The 12,177-nt window shown below is 37.7% G+C and overlaps 1 protein-coding gene across 1 annotated transcript in view; it reads right to left on the bottom strand.

The window, feature by feature from the left end:
* The window catches only part of LOC133063215 (phospholipid-transporting ATPase ABCA3-like), a 215,743-nt gene extending 203,821 nt beyond the window's left edge, over positions 1-11,922 (bottom strand). The window contains exons 1-3 of the mRNA XM_061152338.1: positions 11,863-11,922; positions 11,281-11,533; positions 9,562-9,689 (exon numbers count right to left, since the gene is read on the bottom strand). Of these exons, the coding sequence (XP_061008321.1) occupies positions 9,562-9,689; positions 11,281-11,533; positions 11,863-11,922 (441 nt within the window). The remainder of the gene's footprint in view (positions 1-9,561; positions 9,690-11,280; positions 11,534-11,862) is intronic.
* Positions 11,923-12,177: the final 255 nt, after the last annotated feature.

Genomic DNA, 12,177 nt, shown 5'->3' with positions numbered 1-12,177 from the left:
CAAAGAAAGTTAGACTTCAGCACACTTTCAGCCAAATAGTTCACCATTTACTAGATTTTAATATTTGCCTATAGTTTTTATTTGAGGTAAAATTTACACACAATAAAATGTACAAATCTTAACTGTACATTTCTTTAACTATGTAAGTTTTAACAAATGCATAGCTATTCTAACTCAACTACTATCAAGATAAACATTACCCTCATTCCAGAAAGTTTTCGTAATGCCCTTTGCCCGTTGATCCTGACCACAGTCAGAGGTGTAATTTTTCTAATTTCACTATAGATTAATTCTGCCCATTATAAAATTTCATATAAATGGAATTAAATATAATATTGTACTCTTTGATAGAAGACTTCTTTTACTCCATATGTTTTGAAATTCATTAATGTAATTGCTATTTTCAGTAATTAACTCCTTTTTTTTTTATCACTGAGCAGTATTCCATAGGGGGCTTCCCTGATGCTCAGTGGTAAAGAATACATCTGCCAATTCAAGAGCTGCAGGAGATTCAGGTTCGATTCCTGGGTCGAATTCACTCCAGTATTCTGCCTAGAGAATCCCATGGAGCCTGCAGGCTACATACAGTCCACCAGGTCACAAGAAGTCAGACATGACTAAGCATGCAGGAATAGAGTAATATTCCATAGTATGACTATAACAGAGCTCATTAAGTTTATTATGAATGGGTGCTGAATTTTCTCAAAACTTTTTCTGCATCAATTGAGATTAAAAAGCTGAAAAACTGGCTTAAAACTCAACATTCAAAAAACTAAGATCATGGCATCTGGTCCCATCATTCATGACAAACAGGGGAAAAAAATGGAAATGGTGACAGGCTTTATTTTCTTGGGCTCCAAAATCACTGCAGAGGGTAATTGCAGCCACGAAATTAAAAGACATTTGCTCCTTGGACATAAAACTGTGACAAACCTATACTCCATATTAAAAAGCAGAGACATCACTTTGCCGACAAAGTTCTGCAGAGTCAAAGCTATGGTATTTCCTGTAGTCATGTATGGATGTGAGAGCTGGACCATAAAGAAAGTGAGTGCCAAAGAATTGATGCTTTTGAATTGTGGTGTTGGAGAAGACTCTCGAAAGTCCGTTGGACAGCAAGGAGATCAAACCAGCCAATCCTAAAGGAAATCAACCCTGAATATTCACTGGAAGGACTGATGCTGAAGCTGAAACTCCACTACTTTGGTCATGTGATGTGAAGAGCCGACTCATTGGAAAAGATCCTGTTCCTGGGAAAGACTGAGGGCAGGAGGAGAAGGGGGTGACAGAAAATGAGATGGTTGGATGGCATCATTGACTCAGTGGACATGAGTTAGAACAAACTCTGGGAGGTAGTGAAGGACAGGGAAGTCTGGCATGCTGCAGTCTATGGATTTGCAAAGAGCTGAATAGGACTGAGTGACTGAACACCAACACCACTGTGGAAAACAGTATGGAGGTTCCTTAAAAAATTAAAATAGGGCTACCATATGATCCAGCAGTTCTATTCCTGAGTCTTTTTCAAAGAGCAAAATACTCATTTTATTTATTTTTTTAAAATTACAATTAATCATGTGGCTTTATTTTTTTTCCCATTTATTTTTATTAGTTGGAGGCTAATTACTTTACAATATTGTAGTGGTTTTTGCCATACATTGACATGAATCAGCCATGGATTTACATGTGTTCCCCATCCCGATCCCCCCTCCCACCTCCCTCCCCACCCCATCCCTCTGGGTCTTTCCAGTGCACCAGCCCCAAGCACTTGTCTCATGCATCCAACCTGGGCTGGTGGATGGTTTCACCCTTGATAATATATATGTTTCAATGTTGTTCTCTCAAAACATCCCACCCTCACCTTCTCCCACAGAGTCCAAAAGTCTGTTCTGTACATCTGTGTCTCTTTTTCTGTTTTGCATATAGGGTTATTGTTACCATCTTTCAAAGAAGACATACAGATGGCTAACAAACACATGAAAAGATGCTCAACGTCACTCATTATCAGAGAAATGCAAATCAAAACCACAATGAGGTACCATTACACACCAGTCAGGATGGCTGCTATCCAAAAGTCTACAAGCAATAAATGCTGGAGAGGGTGTGGAGAAAAGGGAACCCTCTTACACTGTTGGTGGGAATGCAACCTAGTACAGCCGCTATGGAGAACAGTGTGGAGATTTCTTAAAAAACTGGAAATAGAACTGCCATATGACCCAGCAATACCACTTCTGGGCATATACACCGAGGAAACCAGATTTGAAAGAGACACGTGCACCCCAATGTTCATCGCAGCACTGTTTGTAATAGCCAGGACATGGAAGTAACCTAGATGCCCATCAGCAGACGAATGGATAAGGAAGCTGTGGTACATATACACCATGGAATATTACTCAGCCATTAAAAGGAATTAATTTGAATCAGTTCTAATGAGGTGGATGAAACTGGAACCCATTATACAGAGTGAAGTAAGCCAGAAAGATAAAGACCAATACAGTATACTAACGCATATATATGGAATTTAGAAAATACTCATTTTAAAAATATACATGCACCCCAGTGTTCACAGTTGTATTATTTACAGTAGCCAATGTGGAAGCAACATTAATGTCTATCCACAGTTAAATGGATAAAGAAGATATCATACATGGGAATATTACTAAGACATAAAATAATGAAAATTTGCCATTTGCAACATCATAGACAGACACGTTGCTTAGAGAAAAGATAGAGAAAGACAAATACTGCTTGCTATCACTTAACTGTGGGATCTAAAAACAAAACAAATGACTATAACAAAGCAGACACAGATTCATAGATACAGAGAACAAACTAGTAGTTATCAGTGGGAGAGAGGGAAAGAAGGAGGGGCATATATGGGGTAGGGATTAAGGAATACAAACTATTAGTTTTAAAATAATGAGCTACAAGGACATATTGTACAGCACAGGGAATATAAACAAATTTTATAACTTTAAATGGTGTAAAATCTATAAAAATTTTGAAACTCCATGTTGTATACCTAAAACTACTATTGTAAATAAAAACATCTCAATAAAAAAGGGCATTGGAATTTTGATAAGGATTGTGATGAATCTAGGTAGCTACTGGTAGTATGATTTAACAAATTAGGTCTTCCTACCCATGAACTTAGGGCTTCCCAGATGTCGCTAGTGATAAAGAATCTGACGGATAATGCAGGAGACATAAGAGATGCAGGTTTGATCCCTGGGTTGGGAAGATCCCCTGGAGGAGGCCACAGCAACCCACTCCTGTATTCTTGCCTCCATGAACTCCATGGACAGAGAACTCCATGGACAGAGGAGCCTAGTGGGCTACAGTCCATAGCGTCTCAAAGAATCGGACATGACTGAAGCAATTTAGTATGCATGTGCACACCCATGAACTCGGGCTGTCTTTCCATTTATTTTGGTCTTCTTTAATTTCTTTCAGCAATATTTTGTAGTTTTCAGTGCATATTCTTTGCACCTCCTTGGATAAATTTATTCCTCAGTGTTATATCCTCTCCTCTGTCTACTCTATGATTAAGCCCATTCCAGTTCAGTTCAGTTCAATCTCTCAGTCGTGTCTGACTCTTTGTGACCCTATGGACTGCAACACGCTGGGTTTCCCCGTCCATCACCAACTCCAGGAGTTTACTCAAACTCATGTCCATTGAGTCGGTGATGCCATCCAACCATCTCATCCTCTGTCCTGCCCTGATCCTACTGCTATCAATCTTTCCCAGTATCACGGTCTTTCCCAATGAGTCAGCTCTTCACATCAGGTGGCCAAGTATTGGAGTTTCAGCTTCAACATCAGTCCTTCCAATGAATATTCAGAACTGATTTCCTTTAGGATGGACTGGTTGGATCTCCTTGCAGTCCAAGGGACTCTCAAGAGTCTTCTCCAACACCACAGTCCAAAAGCATCAATTCTTCAGCACTCAGCTTTCTTTATAGTCCAACTCTCACATCCATACATGACTACTGTAAAAACCACAGCCTTGACTAGATGGGCCTTTGTTGGCAAAATAATGTCTCTAATTTTTAATATGCTGTCTAGGTTGGTCATAACTTTTCTTCTAAGGAGTAGACATCTTTTAATTTCATGGCTGCAATCACCATCTGCAGTGATTTTGGAGCCCCCAAAAATAAAGTCTGCCACTGTTTCCCCATCTATTTGCCATGAAGTGATGGGACCAGATGCCATGATCTTAGTTTTCTGAATGTTGAGCTTTAAGCCAACTTTTTCCCACCAGGTTATTATTTGTTACTGAATTTAATGTTTATAACTTCTTGTTTATAACTTTTATTTCTCTGCTTATATTTCCTATATTTTCATTTGTTTCAAAAGTTTTTAATTGCTGTTGTAACATGTTTTATGATGGTTGCTTTAAAATCTTTCTCAAATAATTCTAACCTCTAATTCATCTCAGTTCTCATATCAGTAAATTGATTCTTGGTTTGACAGATGATTTTCTATTTTATTTTGTTAATTTTGTCTATAATTTTAGGAGACTCTGGATACTATTTAAATACTTTATTATATCAGACAGTCAGCCTATTTTATGCAGCAATGGCTTAATTTCAATGACAATTCAATTTCCAGAGCCCTTTAAGTATTAATTTCGGTCTCACAGTTTATGTGGTTCCACTGGGGCTCACACTGGTCCCTGCTATTTCTGCCTAAAGGAATTCGAGTTTTCCTTCTAGGGGCAGAGGAGGCACAAGGCATAAAGACCTCCCCAGGCTAGACCTCTTCTGTGGCTGAGTTCCTCATGTCAATTCTGCCTGTTTTGCTCTGCAGGCTCCCTATATAAGACAGGATATTCAGCCCACAAGAAGGAAGAGGCTTTCCTGGTTGGGCACATGTGGCAGGGACCTGCCTGTATGGGACAGACAATTCTTTCTGAATGTGGGACTTCTTGTAATGGAGTTTCCCTCCCACTGTTCCTTGACTGCCCTCATGGAGCTGAACAGGAAAAGAGAGTCTCTGGCCCATAGGCATTGCCACTTTTTTGTAGCTGGGACCCTCTTGATGTGGGTTCCACTGGCCCACCCACTCCAGAGTCTTGCATTGAGGGATGTCTTAGGCTGGAGGTAATGAAGAGGCTTCCGGACTGGGATACTTGTGGCTGAGTACCTCTTGCTCATGTGTTTCAGTATATATTAGCAGGGGAAGGGCTTGGTAAGGAAGGAGAGTGTTTTTCCTGGCCGCTAATTGTTATCAGGGTTCCCTATCCATTCCTCAGGCTAGATGTGTCAGAACTGTCTGTTAGAAATGCTTCCATTTGATGTGGAGTGGCATGAGCCTACTTGCTGTCTTCTATTGCCAGGTTGGAGATCAGATAATGCTGGGTCTTGGCTGTCGTCTGTTGGGTGTGATACATTAAGATGTGTGCCCCTGTACTACTCCTCTAGGCATGAGGTCTTAAAACAACCTGCAGGGTTCTTATCACTTTTCATAGTTCTGCTTTGCCTTTGCATTACATCCAGCTGTGCTCAGTGAGGAATGACAGAGAGAAATGAGTCCCCACCATCTTGTCCAGACCAGAAGTCAACAGTGTCTTTTGATGATAAGAAGTTTCTAAAAGTTTGATAAAAGTTAATCTATTAATGTTTTCTTTAATGGTTATTGCTTTCTGTGATCTGAAAAACTCCCAAGTAAAGATGATACTTGTCTTTGCTTTACTCTAAAAGCACTGGGTTTAGCTTTGACATTTAAATCTAAAACTCATGAGCTAATTTTTTTGTGTGTAGTATGAGGTCAGTTCAAGGTTCATTTTTTCCATATACACATCCAATCATTACAGCACTATTTACTGAAAACATCTTTCTTTCCCCATAAGATTTCTTTGGTGCCTTTGTATTTCTATTTTTTAAAATGAATGAATTAATTAATTTGGCTGCATCTGGTCTAGTTGTGGCATGTGGTATCTTCGATCTTTGTCATGGTATGTGTTATCCTTCAGTTGTGGCATGCAGCATCTTTTAGTCAAATGAGGAATCTTTAGCTGTGGCATGTGGACTCTTTAGCTGCTGCATGCAGGATCTTCAGTTGCAACATGTGATCTCTTAGTTGTGGCATGTGCGACCCAGTTCCATGACCAAGGATTGAACCCAGGCCCTTGCACTGGGATCAGAATCCTAGCCACTAAACCACAATGAAGTCCCAAATGACTATATTAAAGAAAGCTTACTTCTGGGCTTTCTGTTCTGTGTCATAGATACATTTGTTGATCATATGCCACTAATACACTTCAATGATTACTGTAGTTTTATATGTTTTATATAAGTCTTCCAACTTTGTTATTATTTTACAAAATGGTCTATATATTTTAAGTCCCATGAATTTGCATTTGCATTTAGACCTGATAAACAGGAAGTGACAAGCATTCTAAATGCCTTAGTAAGACATTTGCTTACCACATGTTGAGAAATAAAGCCTATAAAGATTCAGGACCTTGCTAACTGGTGAGCTTTTTTATGGGTCCAATGGTCTCTGAGGTATGCCAGGATATATCCTCAAAGAGTAGCTTTGCTGTACTCGTGACCACTCAAAAAAAAAAAAAAAACACTGCAAAAAGTGGTGGGTCTCTTTTTTGATGAGCCTCTTTTTCAAAATTTTGGTGATGGCATATACCACATTTGAGAGAACTGGTCAGATCTATTTATGACGTAAAAATTTTCAGTGGAGTTCAGAAAAAGAAATGGGTCTGAAATAGGGGTAAAGGCACACTATATGCCTCTAGCAGGGGACCTGTTTTGTAGTTAAGGAGATACAATAATGGGCACCGGAACCACGGGATCTATAGTTCTTACTATATACCATTATGAGTCAGAAGCAGCAGACCTAAGAGAAGAAACTGAAAACGTCTATTACATTTCAGGTAAGGATAATGCTCTGTTAATCTGGGACACGGTGCTATAGGATGTGGCCTATGTAACAATAATTGGTGTACGGCTCTATGCTCTCGGTAAAACATAAGGGTAGGGGAACCAAGGCTTGGAATTAGAACTGGTCCTTCTAATCACTCCCAGAGACCTACTTGTGGAATTTATACATTCCAGCCTTACAAGCTCAAGTTCTGCTGCGTTAAAGGCCTTGTTTCCTGGGGTAGCAGACTTTCAAGAGGAGATACAGTAAAGCTTCCACCAAATAGCTGTATGATTATCACTTAGTATTACTGAGCTACTCACACTGGTACACTGGCAAATAAACAAATTATGATATGAGAGGAAGCAATTAATCACGATTAAGGTTACTGTTACATAATGAAAACAGTGAGGTACATGGGGGCACCTCTTGGTGCTTACTTTTCCATAGAAAACAGTTAAGACCATTTGCAGCAACTATGACCTGATAACTAAAGGCTCAAGAAGGGTATGGTTCATCTAAACAGGTAAGCTAGATCCTCTGAAGTGTTTGTCAAGAGTGACTAAAATCTAGAATGTGAATCTGTAAATATTTCCTTATATAAAAACCCTTTTGTTGAAATGCATTCAGTAGTGTCTGTTCCCATATGAATTCTGACTAACAGAAATATGTGCAGGTTATGATGAAGACAGAAAAGAAAGGGACAGGTGTGGAAGCTGAGTGGGAGTTTGAATGGGAATTCACAGTAGCATTTGTACAGCAGAGAAAATGTGACCAAAGACCCCGAAACAAAAAGCAATACAGTGTTTCCAGGTAATTTCTGGAAGTTAAGTACTGCTGGAACATAAAAAGTTTGGTAAGGCATATCAGAGATAGCCAAGTACTAGGATATTGATAGCCATATATTTGTGCAAAGGACTCTGGACATTGTAAGTCACCAAAGTCTTTTCATCAGGACAGTGACCTGATCATATCTGAGATTTAGTTTGATTTCCTTGTGGATCCTTGTAGATGAACAAAAGATCTGTCAAGATAGTCACATAAGGGACTTCCCTGGTGGCCCAGTGGTAAAGAATCCACCTTTCAATGCAGGGGATGTGGGTTTGATCCCTGGTTAGGGAACTAAGATCCTATATGCTGCAGGGCAACTAAGCCCGCAGGCTACATACCACAACTAGAGAAGCCTTTGCAATGCAAAGAAGAGCCCGCATGCCATAATCAAGACTCAGCATAGTCAAAATAGTAATATTAAATAAAATTTAAAAAGAGAAAGTCACATAAGATGTGGGAAAGCTGGTAGATATTATTGGATGGTCTATGCTATACATGAAATCATCAATAGAGATCAGAAGGTTTTAGAAAAACCATCAAAACAGACCAAGCAGAATGCAATACATTAGATCCCCAGATCTTACTCATCTTAAATATTCTCACCACACGCAAAACTCGTAATTCTGTGAGGTGAGGAATATATCAGCTAACCTTACTGTGGTAATCATTTTGCAACATACACATTTCAAATCATCACACTGAATAACCTAAATTTAACAATGTTATACGTGAAAAGAAAGTGAAAGTGAAGTCGCTCAGTTGTGTCCAACTCTTCGCGACCCCATGGACTGTAGCCTACCAGGCTCCTCCGTCCATGGGATTTTCCAGGCAAGAGTACTGGAGTGGGTTGCCATTTCCTTCTCCAGGGGATCTTCCTGACCCAGGGATTGAACCCAGGTCTATGGACTGTAGCCTACCGGGCTCCTCAGTCCATGGAATTTTCCAGGCAAGAATACTGGAGTGGGTTGCCATTTCCTTCTCCAGGGGATCTTCCCGACCTAGGGATCGAACCCAGGTCTCCCACACTGCAGGCAGACACTTTACGGTCTGAGCCACCAGGGAAGCCTTGTTGTTCAGCAATAAGACTGAAACTTAAAATAACACTGAAGACACTTTGAGCCAATGTTTATTGTTGAGCCTAAACCTATATCTGTATATGGATAACTCTGACTTGGTAAATATAAGTTGGCACAAAAGAGACTGGAAGGATAGGACACACAGAAAGAATATGTATTGTTCTACTAGTGGTTTTATTCATCTTGCCTTCTACTGACAAGCATCTGTTTTCTAAATACAGAATTTGGCTCCATATGGAGCTGTTATAGATTGCCCTTTGTTTTCGTCACCACCAGGATACAATGTTTATAAGATCTGCTAAGGAGGCACCAACTTCCAAGCACAGTCTTTTTCTTTCCTTCTCTTGGGTTATGCTATACTCTAATCTGGATCAATGTGAGTAAGCCTTAGAGTTTTCTCTAGAGATTTATGGAAGGACTTAAATTCTATGTCTCATTTAAAGAAAAGACTCTTTGCATGATTGTGTTTCACTACCTTTTGCAGAACTAGAAGCACTGTATGAGTAGTCCAAGAGTCCCAAGAATCAGAAGTCCTGTGCATGAAAGATACAGTTCTTCCCTTGTTAGCATACTTCAAAAGCTACAAACACAGACATTAAAGCTACTCAAATCTGGATTCATATTCTTGCTTTATTTTATACAAGTAGTTTGATCTTGGGAAAATTAGTTTCTTCACTGATAAAATAGGGTAGATAATACAAAATTCATTAAATTCATAGAAACTAAAAATCCAATTACAAGAAAACTATTTAGAAAACTCTAAATACAACTTTCTCACCTGAAGTGGCAATGGATCATGCCTATTTTTGAAGTCACAGTCAAAAACAATGGCAGCCAGCACTTTATGAGCTCGATAGTCATACTTAATGTACTTCTCAAACTCAATTTCTGAAGAAAAACCTTGAACTATAGAGAAGTAAAATTGTTCACTTAAATAAAAACATATGATAATCCCTTCTGAAAGAAAATATATAAATTTATATGGAAAAAAACCTTCTATCCAAATATGCAAATTTGAAAACACTGTTTCTTAAATACTGGTATCACAACTACTTAATGGATATTTGAGGTTCAAAATATTTTGATAAAAATTTTATAAGATTTTATTGCAATTTTAAATAATCATTATAAAGCACATATAAAGGTAAGTCATTAGTGGTGAGGGAAATGCAAATTGAAATCACAATGAAATCACTTTACATCCACTGAGATGACTATAATCAAAAAGACAGAAGATAACAAGTGCTGGAGAGGATGTGGAACCTTCATTCACTGCTAATCAGAATGTAAAATGGTATAACGACTTTAGATAACAGTCTGGCATTTCCTTGAAAAGTTAAAAATAGAGTAAACATATGACACATTTATTCTGCTCTTGTTATATAACCAACAGAAATGAAAACTTATGTCTACATAAAACCTATAGATGATTGTTTGTAGCAGTATTATTTATAGTAGCCAAAAGGTAGAAACAACTCTAATGTCCTTCAACTGATGAAAGATATATTGTACCAATTAAATGCAGTGTATCCATACAATGGAATATTATCCGACAATGAAAAGGAATAAAGAACTGATGCATGCAACATGAGTAAACCCTGAAAACATTTTAAGTATAGGAGAGAGTCATGAAAGACCACATATTGCATTTTATAAAGTTGATATAAAAGGTTTACATGTAAACAATTTATATTAAAGGTTCATATGTAAACCATTTATTTATATAAAAGATTTATAATAGGCAAATCTGTAGACGTAAAAGGAGATTACTGTTTTTCTTATCTTGATAGGGATGGATAATTGTGGGGCTATGACTAAAGATTTTGGAATTTATTTTTGGTGATAAAAATGCTTTAAAATTAATTGTGGCAGTGGTTGCACACCTCTGTGAATATACTGAAGCCACTGAATTACACACTTCAAATGGGTGAAAGTATGGAATGTGCATTATATCTCAAAAAAGTTACTTAATTAAGGGAAACAAATCAGGAGGTGATCACTTTGTGCTTTAAAAAACACAACTCATTTGATGGCTCAGTACCTGTATAGTTATAATACAGGAAGGAGTCATTCAAGATAGAAATTTTCTAATCTGAACAAGAGAGGAAAAAAAAAAGATTAGACAAAAGTTGAACAGAGCCTAAACAACCTGTGGGACAATACAAAATGTATCATCATAGTCTTAGAGGAGGAGAAAGATGGCCGTGTTAAAAAACAATTTTAAAAATAATTATTGTAAAGTCCCCCAACTTTGTGCAACTTACAGATTCAAAATGCTCAGTGAACCCCAAAGAAAAAAGCCAAAAGATAGCCACAGACACATGATAATCAAACTTTTGAAAAATAAAGACAGAAAATATCTTGAAAGCAGCCAGAGAGAAATGTTCAAATTGGGCAGTGTGATTCATCCAACTTTATTCTTATTCTTTTCTCTACACTGTTTCAGCTCCATCAAAAACGTTAATGATAAGCTTTACAGTAAACCTTAATTTCTAACCTTTTATACTGATGTTTAGATTCCTCTTCACATTCTCAGTGATCTCTTTTACCACATCAATATTAGAAGGCACATAAATCAATTCCCATGTTTCATCATTTTGGAGGAATGAAGGCAGAGTACTGATGGGTTGAGAAGTAAAACTGTAAGGTCCAGCAACAGTTATATGAATAACAGCACGTAAGAGCAAAAGCATCACTGGAAACACCAGTGTAGTTAGGACTTCCAGTATTAAATTAAAGAACTGCCTCCTCTAGAAGAGGAACAAAAAGATTGTGTTAATTAACTTACGAGTACACATTCAAAGCAAATAGATAGTTCTATTATATTAAGTCTCTGCCAATTTCACCCTGGAACAGCTAAAGTTTCATATCATCCATCCAACTCCCCTAACCAGTTTTCTTACAGGTCAGACTATACTATTGATTAATGCAGTTTCATACATTTGAAAGAGCTACTTTCAGCTCTGGAATTGATTTTTCAAGTGTGTGCATGTATATAAACTCACCCCCACCCACACCCAAAATCCAAACTGCACCACATGGGCATTTATGGACATTTTCCAAGGATACCTTTACATACCTTTAAGGTAAAATTTTTCCAGAGAAGCACTGTCAACTGGTTGAGTGTCAACAAATCCATTCTTCTACAAAAAGTGTATGTTCAATTCCAGCAATGGAGAAAAAGGTTTTTTTTTTTTTAATGTTAAGTTACCTAATAATGTGAACATCAAGCAAATAACAATATTACTTCTCCTAATTTTCTCCTTAATCAGTCTCAAGGTCTGATAGCAAAAATGATTTTGTATTTGAAATAAAGAAAATTAAATTGCTTGTATTTTTCTGTTCAATAATTTCCTTAATATATAATAATGTTCTAATGTGGTCAGAAAACAAA

This window comes from Dama dama, chromosome 10 (genome assembly GCF_033118175.1).
Source record: "Dama dama isolate Ldn47 chromosome 10, ASM3311817v1, whole genome shotgun sequence".
In the NCBI taxonomy this organism is placed as follows: Eukaryota; Metazoa; Chordata; class Mammalia; order Artiodactyla; family Cervidae; genus Dama; species Dama dama.
The sequence above is the reverse complement of the archived record's forward strand: the minus strand, read 5'-3'. Positions and strand labels throughout refer to the sequence as shown.